This window comes from Accipiter gentilis, chromosome 12, assembly GCF_929443795.1.
Source record: "Accipiter gentilis chromosome 12, bAccGen1.1, whole genome shotgun sequence".
Lineage (NCBI taxonomy): Eukaryota > Metazoa > Chordata > Aves > Accipitriformes > Accipitridae > Astur > Astur gentilis.
The window spans coordinates 8,540,197-8,556,603 of NC_064891.1; the positions used below are offsets into that span (position 1 = coordinate 8,540,197).

Here is a 16,407-nt window from a genome sequence, read left to right on the forward strand (position 1 = left end):
GGCGCGGGGCTCCGGCCGGCCGGGGCGGTGCCGCCCGTCCGCGCTCCCCGGCGGCCCCGGGGGAGGGCCGGGGGGGTCCCGCCTCGCCGCCCGGCCCCTTTGCATTGCGCATGGGCCCTCCCCGCCGGGTGGCCATGTTGCAGCCCTAGCAGCCAGCGCAGAAGGCGGCAGCGGCGGGCCGGGGAGCGCAGCGCACTGCACCGCACCGCGATGGCCGTGGCTGTGGGGAGACCGGCGGTGGGTGCGGCAGCGGTGGGGAGTGATGCCGGGGCCTGCGGGGGTGGAGGAACGGAGGGGTGCCATGCAACGCCCGGGGCGCGCTGCCGGGGGCCGGTCGCCCCGGTACGGCGGCGTGCCGGGCCGGGGATGCCGTGCCGGGGACGCCGTGCCGGGGACCGGAGGGACGCAGCGCCCGGCGTGTCATGCGGAGGGTCGCGGGGACGGCGGGCTCGCCGGGGCGGCGTGCCAGGGCGCCGCCGGCTGTGCCCCTTCCCGGGGCCGGGGGGACCCGCGCAAAACTTTTTCGCCGCGGTTTGGGGCCGCGGCTCTTTGTTGTAGCGGGGCCGAGCCCGGTGGCAGGCGGCTCCCCCCCCCCCCCCCCCCCCCCCGGAGCCCTTGGCGTTGAACCGCACGGGGCAGCGGGGAGACGCCGGGGGTGGTCCCCGGGCTGCTTCCCGCCAGGGCTGGGGCCGCCGTTAGTGTCTTGCCGCGGCCGTTTCTGCCCCGGCGATTCCCATGGATGGGAAGAAGTGGGAGCGAGGAGGGCTGCGCTTCGTACGGGGTGGGCGGGCGGGGAAGTGCCCGCAGCCCCTGGGGGAAGGCTTTCGGCGCTCGGCTGCGGCGGGCAACGGTCATGGAAATCCCGGCGTGAAAGGCTTCCGAGGAGCACGAGTGTTTTGCGGCTTGCAGCGTGACCCGTTTTTTCTGGGGATGGCTTGGCCGGGAGTTTCTTACATCCATGTTGAGAAAGACAAAAGATTTCCCCGTTACAGAGAGAAAGGAAAAAAACAACCCAAAACCCAAACCACAAAACCTAACAGATGCTGTTCCCGAAAAAATAATAATAATAATAAAAAAATCTCGCATCCAGCTTGTAGAAACGTGAATGAAACTCCACTATGACCAGACTGAATGCACTTTTGTGCATCGTTGGCCAAGGGAGGGAGAGAGACTTGACCGACTTCCCAGTGACTTTTTTAGTGCTTGCGAGTAAAACAGATGTTGCCCATGAACGGAGGACTTGAATGTGGCTCTTTTTCATAATAAGAAAGTGGTCTGTGTTCAAGATGTGACCAGGATGAGACAGTTTCTTTTAGCATTTATTATGCCTTTATGGATCTGCAGGGCTATACGGTTCCTGTGATGTGGCAAAGCAAATGTATGAAGACGGGGTTAATGGTGTTACTGGAGGTGGGAAGTTATGCTACTAAGCAAAATAAGAGCTGATTTTTGTTAACAGAATACCTATAAATTATACCAGCTGTTTGTAAAGCTTCTTCTGAAATGATTCCTTGGTCTTATGGTCTAAAGCATGCTTGGAAGTTGGTCTTTCAGTGTAAGAAGATGCACTGAGATCACCACTTCAGCGGGTTTTGAGGGCAGGCTGAAGGGTAATGCCAAGCAGAGCTATTTTGCTTTGTGTAAAGTAGCAACGTCACGACATGCATAGGCTCAGGAACGTGGCTTATTGCAAGACGTGATTGCTTTTTGTTCTTGCGTATCTCTTTTGCTTTATTTTTCTGTCATTCTATTAAGGTGATGCCACTACTCAGCATCTCACGGTTTTGGTTAATTGAAGTCCGCGAGCAATCCCAAAACAGCATTGACAGAGGGTTTTGCACCAGTTAAAGTAAATTCTAATGTGTGTGCCAGTGAGTCCAGTCCCGTGGGACTGACTGCAGAATAAAGCATCCTTCAGCGTGAGAAGCATGTGCGTGTGGGAGAGGAAGGGATGAGGGCACTCAGCTTCCTCGTAAGCAGCTGGTGGGCAGACCGTTCATCCTCCAGAATCGGTGCTTTTTGGAGAAGAGAGTTGTTTTATCTTGGGGTGATAAGAGAAGAAAGGACAGTGGGCTGGTATTCAGTAGATGTTGGGGGCGTTTCGTCTCGTATACCTTCTTATCTAATCCTCTCTGCTACCACTTTGCATGCTGCTGTTGTGTTGCTGGGGGGGGGCGGTAGGGAGTTTGAAGAAATAGCTAATTATATGGTAGAGCAAGGCAATGCTGATGAATGTTTACCTATCAAGCTTTCAACATAATAATCATATTTTATAAGGGCCCAAAGTGGTATGCGTCTTGTTGAAGGGAGCATGCGGGTAGACTTAAAGCAAGGAGGAGAGAAGAGGAAAGGAATGAAACGAAAAGCGAGTCAGTTTGACTTAAAACTATGATAACATTCCTGAGTCACAACCTTTTACGTCCTGGCAGGATATAACATTATGTTAATTGTAAAAGCATGCATAAAAAATAACTTCAGCAAACTGCTCTGAAGTGTCTGTGTTTAATGTAGCTGAGCAGGGTGTGTTTTGGTAGGATGGGCGGCTTTCATTTTAAGGCCCTGATCCCACAGATGTGAAGGCACATGTGTAATGCGCTGCCTGTAATTTCATTTGACTTAATAGAGACTGATTTCGGAATGTAAATGTAAAGGCATGCATAAACAAAATTTTGGCAGGATTGGTGCTGGGAGCTGCCGTGGGATCTCTCAGCTGATGAAAGCCATGCGTGTGCTTAAACCTACGTGAGGGTGGAAGGATGCATATGGTCATCTGGGCTCAGTGTGAGATAAGCCACTTGCAGCCTGGAAATGGTTGAGGTGTGCTAGATAGGGGACCCTCTTCCTCCTCCCCGGGTTAATTCCCAGCATCTTGACCAGCGCTGGATGGTTTCTCAGTACTTCAGAGCATGGAAGAGGGCTCTGGCCTCCCTACCCTTCTCTTTATTTATTTATTTTTATTCTAAATGTTTACAGAATCATAGCTTGGTCTAGTTAAAGGAGCAAAAGTAACTTTTACTCATGTGTATACACTAATCTATGCTTCTCTCCGAGTCAAACAAAAATTGATGGAAAATGAAGCTGGAACACAAATTTTGCATGGGAACCATGGAAAACGTTATCTGAGAGATTAAAGCAGCACAGTGTATTCTTCCATCTGTTTTAAAAATACTTGATAATGAGAGACTGCCAGTTTCCATGGAGGGGAGGGAATGAAAGAGAGAGACAAGAAGGTAGAGCATGGCTAATGGAGCTGAAGACTCTACATGCTTTACCTTTCTCTGAGCAGCAGATCTACCAACACCCACAGGGGTCAGCAAGAGCTGTGGGGCAGCACCTTTGGAAAACAACATTCATGCATGTTGGCGGGTGGAGCAGGGCCACCATGACCGCTGATATTAGGCGATAAGATGAGCACTAAGAACGGGGATACATCCTTGTCACTGTGAGTGTTTCTGTGCTCTTGCTAGCTGAGTGTCTGACAGTCTTCACTGACAAAGATGTGACTGGCTGGGAGAAGAGCTATTGCGAGTGGAGAGCTGAAACTGAGAGAGGTTAGGGAACGAGGTGGGTTGGGGATGGACCCCAGGGCAAGGAGTGGATTGTCACACTCCAGGCACATGTCAGCAGTGCTCTGGCTACTTTGCAGCTTGTCGTTTTCCAAGTTAACTGCAAGACTGAGCTGTCCCTGCTGTCGGGTATTCTCCAGGGAGCATCGCGGGGCTGTGGACTCTCCTCCCAGTGAATGTGGTGATGTTGTGGGCTTGGGTGGCACTGCTGGGGCAGCTGAGATGGCCTGGGGCATGGGCTTTGGCTTCCTTGCCTGCTTTCCACTGCAAAGTGTGGCTTTTTGGGCCTGGCTCAGCTGCCAGCGCCTGAGAAGCAGTGCATGCGGGACTGCATTTTAGTTTGTGAACTCTTCATTTCCTTTATTCACCTCAGTGCCTTGTTTGCAGTAGGAAATTCTTTCAGACAATTCTTGTTTCTCCCGTTGCTGTTAACAATGGTGGGAACCTGTCTCCTCCTTGCCTTGTTTTCAGCACAGCCTCAGTCATGGGGCAGGTTATGTGTCCAGCCCACCACAAGCTCAGGGCGTCTAGCTTTTCCAGCATAAAGCAAGCTGAATGGGAGTCAGGATCTGATGGGGATACTTGGAAAATCCATATTTTGTGTGGATGAGATCACGGGGAATCAATTTTAGTGTCTGACTAGGGCCTCTGAAATAATGATGGGGATTGATTAAGTAAGCAGCATGAATCTGAGAAGTAAAATATTTACTCAAGAGCTAAGGCATGTTTTATATGTCTCCTTCTCACCCCTGCAGCCCCTGAGAGAGATTGCTTTACTGGCTGGCTGCCTGTTCTGGAGCAATATGAGGGTTGTTGCTTCTGTTGTGCCCTTGGTATGCCTCTTCCTCTCGAGGTAATGCCGAGAGCACGGACACGAGGCTGGTCGGTAGCTAGTGGCTTGCTTGGCAGGAGAGGGGCCAAGGGGACAGGGTCTTCTGTTGGCTTGGCAAATGGTTCTGTCTTGTCCAGCTGCTTTGTTGGCTTGGTTTGGCTCTAGGCTTCAGTCCTATAAGCTACAGTGGCTCTTGGAGGAAAAGATACTGAAGCAGTTTCAACTAAAAACAGTTGGGTGCAACCAGGTGATTTAACAAGAACCAAAAAAAGCCCCATGTAGTACGTCAAGCTTTTTTTAGGTACGCTATCTAGCTGCCTTCGCTTCCAGCTCTGTGAACAGCTCTCCAGCCCACTGTAATAAGTGATGCGTAATAATGGTTTAGACAAACACCGCGGTGCTGTTAGCATTCAGCATTAATATTGGTGGAGAATGCTCCAGATCAGAGACAGAAAACTGAGTTCAGGGTTTTGCTGTCTTAGCTAAAAGCAGCGGTAACAAGAATTTACCCCAAATGTTCTTCTTTCTCCCTATAAGTGCTAGTTTGCATCCTGCTGTGTGATGCATTCAGTGAGAGGGGAATAAGAGATGTGCTTTCTTGGCTACTTTGTTACATCTGGATGCCTTTCCCCCTCTTCTATGCCATGGTGCCTGGTTTAGATGCATGTGGGCCAGGACTTGCAGGCATCCCCAGAGCTGTTTTCATCCACAGCTCGGGCAGGTGTGATTGATGTGGGTGTAGGCACGGCTCACTTGGCCTTGGATGAGGTGGTGGAGAAAGAGCTATGAGGAGGAAGAGCTCCCTGTGGTTTTCCATTAGCAATACCCAGCCCTTCCACAAGCTTTCTCGCTGTGGCTGTGCTCTCTGCTTTTCCAATATAACTGATACCCACTGTTGGCATGCAGTGTAGTCCAAAGGCTATTATTGCCATTTCACTAGTAGTACAATTATTTTGCTGAGGTCTGCAATTTATAAGTTTTCAGCTATCTTTGGAACTCCTTATTTAAAAAAAAAAACAGACCATGCAATTAGAGCTTTTGAAGTTGCTGAAAATATGGAGGAGCTGAATCTTTTTCTTGCAGACTTAGCCTTTTGTTTCCTTTAGTAGCATCCCAGATAAGGTGATGGCAGAGCAGGCTACTACTGGTTTTCTTTTTCTTTGTTTGTTTGTTTGTTTTTTCCATCTCGGCTTATTGCTCTTTAGATGATTCTATTATCTAATTGGATTTTCTGTTACCATTTCTGCATCCCAGATTTATTTTCAGATGGGATCTAGCTGCTGGAAATATGTTATTGAAGTACTGTAATTGCGGGTTATTTCTTTACCAGATCAGGCCATGAATACTTGGCACAAGCTAATAGAAAAAGACTTGTTTTAGAAACATTTTGGGTTTGCCACAGATGTTGCCTGCTTTGCCAGCAGCTCCTGAGAACTGATTCCTGTGCACAGCAGTAGTTCTGCTACGAATTGTTTCTGGAAATCTGCATGCATCTTGCCTATTTAATTCAGAAATCATATTAACCTCTTCATGTGATGGGAATGGGGGGGGCGAGAAATAGTGTTTCAGATCCTGAGAGGGATGTTTGTAAATGATTTGCAGGACTGTTTGAGGCCATCTGTGGATCTGAAGCTGTTGTGCAAAGTCGGGGTGTTTTGCCAGCAGGTTAACTGGGTGCAAAGTGAAGTACGATGTCCTGTGTAAGCAACAGACTCAACAGAATCTCTTTGCCAGACATGCTGAATGCACCGAGTATGCGAAATGCTCTGCTTAAGCACATTAACATGGCTTGAATTAAGTTTCTGACAGTCTGGTGGTGGCAGCCTCTGGTTTTGTCTGTAAAGAAAACTAAGGTGGGAGAGGAACAAGTTTGGTAGACGACTTGCTTGGCTTGCTCAGTGACACTGCGAGCTTGTATTTCCCTCTGCAGGGCAGCACGATGACTGATTTGCAGTGAAGTACAAGAGCACAAGCTGTAGTAGAGATGGAATGGCAAGTCTGCTTTTATTCTTTCAGATAGATGTTCCCACTTGTAACCACAGCCAAGTCTTTGCCTTTCGAAGCACACAAATTATCTCCTTTCAGCCCCTGTGAAAACCCATCTCCTCCAATCTGAGTCAGCCTAGGAGCTTTTGGCAGCTTTCAGGTGAATGAAGAAGAGCAGAGTGACGGTCCTGGCTTTACATTTCCAGGACAAAATTTGGCAGGCAACAGCCTAGCTTGGAAATGAGAAATTTGCAACCTGGAAAGGTGAAAGTATCTGGTTATCGTTGACACTCGTTCTTGGCATCTCTCTGCGATAACGTGGATTACCCCACATCCTCCAGATGTGTGTAGGAAATGTACAGGGTTGCCATTAAAGAGGTTGTGCATAAATGTAGTTGGATTTTCCTTTTCTTGCTGTTTCAGATGATTAAAGATTTTTCTTTTCTCTGTTGTCTCCTTTTGTTTTAATTGGTAGAATGAAATTTCTTGGATATCTGCAGAATGAACTTAGAAACAGCATGGCTAATGATATTTCAATAGTCTTTGTTCCCAGTTTGAGATGTCAAGACTGATATTTTCAGAAATTACTGAACTAAAGAACGGGAAACAGTTCTTATTTATTCTCAGCTTTTACGGCTAAAAGATTAGGTCGTCATACTGTGAGCAGGTATATTGCTAGCTGTAAATGCTAGCAGTGATTACAAGGCTTAATGCAGCCATCTGGGGCTGAACACATGCACAGTCCTCAAATCTTCATGTCAAGACCCCAAGAGGAGCAGGGATTTTGCTGGTTCGTCTGGTGACTTGCTCTAATGGTAAATCACACCACTAAACCACCACATCTGTTGGCTGCTGCTTTTTCCTCCCCCAAATCTGTTTCATGACCAGGTTGAGCCATGGCAGGCCTCATTGTGCCTTTTCTTTCTTGGTCAGTCACAGAGTTCTGCACTCTGAAATTTTATGTCTGTGTGTAAGTGTGAGGGTGTAGATACTGACGGGGGAAAATAATTTTTTTACATCCTGTGTCAGCAATTTTATCTGTAAAGCTTTCCCTAGTTGTGGCCAGGTAACTCACCACCGTGGTTGTTTTTAGCAGAAGAAACAATGAATCAATGATTACACCTTTGTTAGCTTATCGAATCAGAAGATGAAGATTTTTAATTACATTTGAAAACAGTTTCATTCGTTTACTGTATATTGTATGTAATTTCCAAGCCAAGAAGATTCCTTAATATTTCTAAATGAATGCTTTTCTTCCACAAAGTGTCTTTTATCACAGAAAATGCCAACCTAGTCTCATTCTTTTTCATCTGTCTCATTAATATTGAATACATGGCACTTTAATATGGCAGCCGAAGCAAAGCAGGGAATTTCAGCTAATATCTGACAACGGCAAGCTGAGATTAAATGACATCCGAGTGCAATTTGCTATATATAAAGTAATTGGCATTTTCCAGGAGCGTTTGACCTAATTTATGGGTTTTTTTTTCTCCCCCTGCCCCCTCAAATCTGTCTTCGGAGGTTGGTTAGTCATCAGGGTTTCTGAGCCTGCAGTCTGCTTTTGAGAAGGTACTTGGTGCCAGTCAGTCCTCCAAGCCCCTGCAAGGGTAAGAGGTGCTAAGCATCTTTGGGGAGCAGGCTGTTGGGGGCCTGAGGGTGCTCCGTTGGTCAGTGTCAAGGTTGATGTGCGATTACTCCCCAGAGGGACCCGCTACAAGAAGGGTTGGAGCGTGCTGCCTCTGCACCAGCCTCCGCACCTGCAAGATATGTTTCTGCTGTGTCGGACCCATTTTGGAAATCATGAAATGAGTCCCTGGCCAGAGTCCTGAGGCAGCTCTTCTTCCCGGCTTTGAGTTAGCTCTTCCAGAGCGCTCCCATCCTTCTCGTAGTCCTGGCTTAGTCTTGTGGAGAAGGGCAGAGTTTGGTGATTGCAGCACAAGTCTCTGGTGTCCAGTGGAGGTGGAAAGTGGCACCAGATCTGGGACATGCTTTGTGCTGGGGAGAACCTGCATGTAAGTGTCTGCTTTGGCCCTGAGCAGCTCTTCAGCGAGGCAGTGGTAAACCCTTCCTGATGCTCTGAATTACAAAGAAGTTGGAGTGAAAGTTGAAAATAAACAACTTCTCAAAGAAATGCCTTAGCTTCTGGAATGCACAGCTGATGGTCACTGGACAATTAGAACGATTTAGTTTCGTTTCTGATATATAATTGCCAAAAAGTAGTATAGTGTCGGGACTTTGTGTTTCCAGGTAGCTGAATATTCATCCTGCTGGAAATCACCTTTGCTAGTCAGCATTTGGAGTTATGCAATTATTCATTATTAGACCATTAATTACAAGAGCCACTTGGGATTAGGGCTTGTGTGGCTGGCATGCTGCAAGTGTTCCTGCTCCTGATTTGCTGGGTGGTCTTGGGCACATACCTTCATTTTGCTATGCCTTTGTTTTCTCGGTCTGTAAAGCACGTGTTAATTCCCTTCTTTTTTTGTAAGGTGCAAAGCTGTGATGAATGAATTAATAGCACAGCCACAGTCACCTCTGCAAACCTAGCTCTACTGCACAAAATCTAGTGGGATCTTGTGGCACAAGAAGCATTGCCAGACTAATGCTTTTGATTAAAAACACTTTCAAAAAAATAGCTATTCAAATAGGGTAATATGCAAGTTATGTTTCCAAGGAGATTTAACAAGTAATTCCAATAAGGAAGAAGGGTTTAAAAGTGACCAGTGTGGATAACTCTGCTGACCTTGTTTCTCAGGGTTTATGTAAATGCAATTGAGGGCAATTTTCATGTAGAGCATTCCTAAGACATATGGTGAGTTTCTCTGTTGTAGGCCAGAACCACTTACACATCAAAGCCAGAGGTGTTTTGGTTTTGTTGTTTAAACAAAAACATTATTTGAAATTGTAGTCTGTGTGGCTACTGTCTGTTGCTGAACACAGCTACATGTCCCCCCAGGTTTGGCCTGGCCAGGAATGGAGCTCAGAAAAGCATTTTTTTCTGTGGGATGTGCGTTACTTGGCTTTGATATAACCTAAGGAAAGCAGTATTTTTTTTTATAGCCTAACCAAGCAACCTGATGATTTCTTCCAGTGGGATGAACCAGAAAGCTAAAAGTATAAATCCGGGCCAGCTAGCTGTGATACAGCTTACATCCAATGAAGGGAAGTATAAAGTTCACACAGGCTAAAAAATGGTTGATGTTTCTGGCACGAACTAGGTGGTTGTTCCCTACGTAAAACACATAGTAAGTGGTCCCAAGAGAAGAGCGTGCAGATGCTGTCCTCATCCACGCTAACTGTGGTAAATGGGTCTTCTTCTGGACTGTGTGTGCTGAAATATCTTGGCAATTGAAAGCTGTTCAGGGCAGGGGACCTGGCATTTGTGGTTTGATGCAGTGCCTTGCAGAGGAGGGTCATGGCCCAGCATCTTGGGTTCAGTAGCACTCAGTGCTAGTAAGGAGGATGGAGATGGTTGGATGGGTGCCATCCTCCTGGCTTCTGTTGAAGTAGGAAGACCATGCAAGTCTGCTCTTGAGGTTTACCCTCCAGTTTGCACCCTTAGGGGCTACCAAGTGGCCCAAAGAGATGTGAGTAAAAACATCATGCGCCTAAGGAAGGGCTGCTCTCCCGCCTGCACTGACACTCCTGGGGTCAACACATGCTGGCCTGCTACGGGACCGGGCTCTTGTGCCGCATTTCTACTGCGGTGTGCAGAATGGGAGTCTTAGCGCTGCATGTACAAACACAGATCTTTCTCCTGGACTGTAGGGTTTAGGGATTAAGCCGTGCAGGGCCCGGACGATGGAACACCAATGTGATGATTAAAGTCGCCAGTTTATTGAGCTTAGCTGATCATTTTTATACAATTCTCTAAGTTGTTCAGAGACTTTGATTGGCTACTACATGCAAGCACTTGGTGTCCACATGCACAAGCATAAGCGGTGATTGGTTACATCGGTACTGTCCACGGGCACAAACACAAGACATAATTGGTTGTGTTAATTAAAGCATGTCTTAGTCCAATTGGTCAAGATACGCCCCTGAATTGAGGTTGTTTGTGCCAAGTTCCCTTTATCGTGGAATGTGCACCTGTGTTTTCCTAATTGGGATCTTTCTTCTTCTATCTTCTTATTTATTCTGTTCAAGGCCTTCTAAAGGCGCCTGGAACAGTCTTGTGACCATGAGCTATTTTCAGGCCCAATAACTAATATAACTGAACCCTACACTGGACAGTCAGGGAAGGGAGGAAGAGCTAGATATTAGCCTTCCTCTTTGAAGGCTTACAAAGTTCCCAGAGCAGTTATTTACCTGTCAGACCTCAGCTGCTCTGGGGTATAAGCAACCCATGCAGTGCTGCTTGTGGCTTCATGCGTTACCTACCTCTTTGAGCAGTGCAGAGGTGGAGACTGCTGCATCTCCAGCCTTTGCGGTGTTAATAAGGAATACGCAGCAGCAGATCACTTGCTTTGGTATCTCTCATTAAATAACTCGAGCCAAGGGCAAAAATGTGCACTGCACATGGGAATCGTGCCCCAATTTTAGGATAGGCAGGTCTGCAATGCTTGGAGTTGTAGAGCATGTCAGAGCAGGGAGCTCCTTTGTGTGAACTCATCTTGCCTAGTCCTCTGCAGGAAACACTTGCTCGGAGCCAGCTGAATTTGCCTTTGGGTATGTTTGTCTTCCCGAATCCTTAGGTTTGGTTCCATAAAGTTGTGACGGGATTTACCTGCCCTGTCAGGTCTTTAAAGCCTTGCTGCTGCAGAGAGACGAAGCACAGTGCAGTGGAGCCTGCTCACTCGGCAGGACCCCTGCTCACCAGTCACAGTCGTTCTTGCTCCGCAGTGGACTCGTGCTTAGCTGTTATGTGGTATGTGCTGGCATAGTTAGTTGGCCAAGCTAAACAGTTCAGTGCTTTACTTACAGAGGGATACCTAATGTGCTCTGCTGCCTATCCTGGTGCTTCCGTTAAAAAAAAAAAAGGAATTGAGATTGAGCCTAGAAAATGGGATCTGGTATGGGCAGCCTGTGACCTGCGTGGGACCCTAGTTAATGGGGCCATGCGCTGGCCTGGCGGTCTGCCTTTGCAAATCTTGCTGCGGGCAAGCAGCCTGTCGTGAGCTGCCTCTGTGCTCTCCTGCCAAGGCAGTGGTTTGAGAGGTGGCTGGCACACCTGGGCACTAGTTCATGCTGCTTCGGAGTGATACATCTTAGGAGGAAAATAGGATGAGAAAGCTGAGTAATGTGAGTATACAAAGCTACAGCATAAAGTAACTGCAGGAGATGCAAGCTAATGGCAAATCCTCTTGCTTATTATTCAGAGAAACAGCCTTGCAAAATGTTCCATTCTTCCCTTCTGAAAGTTGTCCCTGAGCTATGTATTTCAGCAAAGTAGAGTGCAATATGTATTGTCTATACTCATAAGGTTGCAAGACTTTGAATTCTACCAGGTATGTGTTTAGCTTGACTGTCTGGGAGAAGTCTGAGCAGCCGGACTATTCAGATGGGTAGTACGTTAGAAAATTTGTTCTGTTCACTTTTGGGGTGTATCAAGGAATAACATTAGAAGTGTGGGTTTAATTTAACACTAGTCTGTTACAAGCAGCGGCATGGATTGCTACAGCACAAGTCTTGACAGGAGGGCAGAAATTAAAAGTAAGTCTGAATCTGACTGCTTTTGCTTTCCTTTAAAGCACAAGCATGGACAGTCAAAGAATGTGGTGGCCAACATTCATTCATCTGTGGGGGTGGATACTTTCCAGTTCAACCTTTTAGCAGAGCTCCATCGACAGCTAATGGATGTGGCAGCAGCCTGCGTATGGAATAATTTATGCACGTGGGTGAATGCCAGAGGTTTGCAAATCTCTGTCAATGGCCTTGTGAGCAGCGGCCTGCTGCAGAAAAAATAACATTGGATTAGCTCAGGGTAATGTTTGGAAGTGTCACACTTAGTTCCTAAAGACTGGCCCGTCTGCAGAGCAGCACTGGGCTCTAGACAGGGTTGTTCTGAAGTAAGCAGAAATGTATTAAATATGAGTATTCTTCATGTATCAAACAAGAAGTGGGAAGCAACGCGGGGAGATGTTTTTAGCTACTGGCTTTTCCCAAGCAGACTTTGCAATATCTCTGTCATTTGGGAAGACAATTCCCTTGCTTCAAGTACTTGGAGTGTCTGGGCAAATGCCAGGTTGCTTCATTGCACAGCTCTGAGGCAATTTGGTACCATTACAGACCCCTTATCTGGCTTTGGAGCTTGGTGTTGGGTGCCTTTTCTGCAGCTAAGAAATGGAAGCCTTACTTCAGCACTAAACTTGCGAGCCAGATGTGAACCCAGCAGCACTCCCCTGCCTGTTTCCAGCTTTTCAGCCTCCTGCTTTTAATTAAAGCTGTTGCGACACTGCAGGCTGAGCAGGACCAAGATACCAGAAGCCAAAGGTCCACCTCGCAAAGGTATTTGGGAGCTTTGGTATGTGGATGGGAAGCCTTTGACAGTGTGTAGGGCAGGGTCAGCGCCTGCCTGCCACTAATTGTGGTTTGTTTGCTCTCTGCTTATCCAGCTGCTCTGTGACGGGGCTGAAAACACCTTTGAAGTTTGGTGTTTTCCCCTCATGTTGGTTTTAATGACAAAGTGTATCATCAGACCTGAGGAGCACCTCAGGTGTTAGCTACCTCTTTGCAAGCCCTCAGAGTGTCTCTCTCTCTTTGCAAAAGTGCATGCACACCATTTAGCTGTGAGAACCTTCGCTTCTTTGAGAATAATTACAGAAGGCTTCAAGGAAACTTGCTGTAGTTAATCTGTATTACCTGCTGTGTCTTTGCACCTTACGCTTCCAGATGTGGTCACACGATAGAGTGGTGCTTGCATCCAAACAGCTGGTGCGGTTGTCTTTTGCAGGGGTATTTTGGTGGTGTTAGAGCCCAGGAACATTTTGTGGTTTATTGCCTGACCTACTGGATGGAGGAGGCACAGCCTTCAGACAGGAGGATTAAACTCCTGTGTCAGGTTTGTTCATGGAGGTTGCACTGTTGCATCAGATATGGAAGGCGGCCAACCAGAAACTCTTCAAAGACCTGCAGGGGCTGGAAGGATGTTATTGCTTGAGAGGAGGTACTTGGCTACGTTGAAGCTCAGCCTGTAGTTGTCGGCTGTAGGGAAGCAACCAGCGCAGAGTGCTGCCTACCTTACCCTAGGGCTGCTGGAGCTCTGCAGAGGCCGTGCTGGTGGTGCAAGCTCACTGCTGAAGTGGTGGGAACCTCTGTGTTGCCTGTATGAGGGGTCAGTGACCAGCTCAAATACAAGTTCACTGTTCTCTGGTTAAAGACCCTGTGTTCCCACATAAAGCACGTAATCTTTTAAATAAGTGTTGGCTGTAACACACAGGGTCTTCTCTTTCTTCTGAAAGAGACTGATAACCAAACCACATTTTTACTGCAGGCCTCTTCCTGGCAGAGCCATGATGCTGGGGAAGCATGATTAAGTGTTTATGGCCAGCAAAGCATTGCCAGTAAATGTCCCGTTCCATAGGAGGAAAAATGACATTTGCAGCTACCCCCATAGTTTTGGCAAAATAAGCTGGGTCCATAATTGGTGCGCTCAGCGAGGCGCACCGCTCCTCCCAGTTACAGGATACCGGGAGCTGTGCGGACCTGGCTATGCTGGCAGCTGCTGCTTTCAGAAGCCTCGGGTAACTTGTTCGCTGTCCTCATGGAGCTTATCCCTTGCCTGCCATGAAAGCATCTCCCCTCTCATTTCCAGGCCAAGTGTTGCTCCTACTAGGTGTGTAAATGACTGCTGACCGCCTCTTTTGTTACACGTGTCAGTCTTGCTTGGTGGTCAAGTTGAAATGCAACATAATCCTCAAATGTTCTGCAGCTTTGACATATACCATGAGATCACTGAACAAGCAGGTCTGCCAGGGACTGTGTTGGGACAGAGAACTTTTGAAAAAAATAGCTATAGGGAGGCTATTTCTGGAACCGCTGGGCGTGGGGGGAACCAAACACAATACTCCCTTACTGATGGTAATAGGTGTGGGGAAAAAAATCCAATGACTAGAAAGTAAGTTTCCTTCATTTTAGAGATGCAAGTCTCTGCTTTGATCAGGTCAAAAAGTATTAAAGCTGTATGTTATATTTTGTGACAGATTCTAAGGGGACTTCTGTCTGATGTCCACAGATCAGTGAGTTACCAAATGAGAACTCCGCCTGCTAATTTACATTGCTCCTGAGTGCTGGCCAAAGGCCATCAGACCCCCTTCCTCTTAAGCACCTGGAAAATGGCAAATCACTGATCTAGCCCATAGGATTACAGGCATTGATGATGAACCTGCTGCCAAGTTATGGACGTGCATTGTTTTATCAGAGGGATCTTAGAATAGTCATGGAAACCATGCAGAGCATAGCTATGTCTGTTAGACAGTCATTCGTCATTAAGTGAATTAAATGGATTAAGTGTTTGTAGTGGTCTTAATACATGGCTGCTTCCCACTCAAGTTTATAAATCAGTTTGCTCTTTGGTGCCATTAAATACACGAGTGCAACATCTTTCATCAGCTTGTTGCATGGGTGATATTGGATGTGTTCTTGGAGTGCACAGCAGGGGCTGATTCCCCTTGCTGACCTGTGGGCTTATTCTTGAATTTCCCCTCATAAGACAGAGCCATTTCCTTTCCTGCCAGTGTACCCTGGGACTGTTTTCTGAGAACAGACTTGCTGACCATGGGACTCTTAGTACTGGAAAACCTTTGTGTTTTTTGTCAGGTTAGTATGCAGTATGCTTCCTGAGGTTTTAGTGGATTTTTTGACTTTTTTTTTGTGTGTGTGTGTATTTGTTTTTGTTTTCCTGATGGAATAAACTTTGTATGGCTGGAGCATTGTGCCCCCTAAAGTTGATAGCAGGTTTTGTATCAAGGTCTTAGAATTATTTACAAGTAAGAACAGGATTTTATGGTTATAGGATGCATTCAATTAGTGTCTGGATTTTAGCCACTAATGTAAGTTTTTAAAAAAAAAGTTAGCATTTTCCTTTAGGAGTTTTTGTTTTCTACATGTAGTTGTTCAAAATAATACTTAGTGTTAATAAAACTTAGCAACAGTGAAAAGAAAAATATTTTTCTTTTGCTTACTTCCTTATGCTGTACAGTTTTGCACTGTTCTCCTGGGTTTTTTTTGTTTTGGGGAATGTACGTTGCTTTTTCTAGGGCAAAAATTAAAATTGTTCACCAAGAAAAGATAAGCTTATGAAAACATATCAGAGGCTGGTAGCATCTGAAACTACTTGCATGAGGGGAAGTGTGGTACCTTGATGTTTTATTTATTTATTTTTCATTTCATGTTGGACAGTCTTGAAGAGATTTCTCCATTCCCAGCCCCAGGAATTTAGTGTGGCACTTTTTCTTTTCGTGACTGCTGATGCATAACTGCTGTTTATGGGAAGTTGAACATGGGATTAATCTCATCTTTTAAAGAATGAGCTTCCTCCCCTGAAATCTAGATACACTTCTTGGAAACTTGCTGGGGGTATTCACTAACACTACTGAGCTTGAGGCATGTGCAAACATTACAGGCTGTAAAATATGAAACTGGCCCAGAGCAAGCACACCCTCTAATAATGGTTGGTGTCTACCAGGTCTGGTGTAGCAATGCCACGGTACTGCGCTTCACGCCCAGAGCACCTGAGCCTCCTGGGCACTCCGCAGTGGCAGGGAGTTCCATTTGGCCTTGAGCAAGCAGCTGCTTGGGCCATGAGAGACTGCTCTCTCCTTGCTTACGCCAGCCCACTGGGAATCCTTTAGCTGACAGTAATCAGTGCCCTTGCATTTGACTTTGTGAGCAGCATCCTAACTGGTGGTAGTTTGACCCCAGGGAGCGGGATGAGGAAAAGAGAGATGGAGTGTGACTTGGATGCATCATTTGAGCCTTGCTGTTAGCAGGGGGACTTGCAGCCTCTCTGTTGGGGACTGAATTTTAAGACAGAAGAAACTCCAACCCCTGAAGGTATATACCTGCATGCAGACATTGAGTTTG

The 16,407-nt window shown here is 46.8% G+C and overlaps 1 protein-coding gene across 13 annotated transcripts in view; it reads left to right on the forward strand.

The window, feature by feature from the left end:
- The first annotated feature begins 117 nt into the window (after nucleotides 1–117).
- SEPTIN11 (septin 11) overlaps nucleotides 118–16,407 on the forward strand; it is a 73,460-nt gene continuing 57,170 nt past the window's right edge. For 12 of the 13 annotated variants that reach the window (XR_007507881.1, XR_007507885.1, XR_007507887.1 and 9 more), the window contains exon 1: nucleotides 15,085–15,141. Coding sequence is in view for 6 of the 13 variants with exons in the window: in XM_049815491.1 (XP_049671448.1) it covers nucleotides 15,100–15,141 (42 nt within the window). In the remaining 7 variants the exon portion in view is untranslated. Of the gene's footprint in view, nucleotides 238–15,084; nucleotides 15,142–16,407 lie in introns of those variants that run through there. The other variant, XM_049815490.1, reaches the window with a different exon arrangement.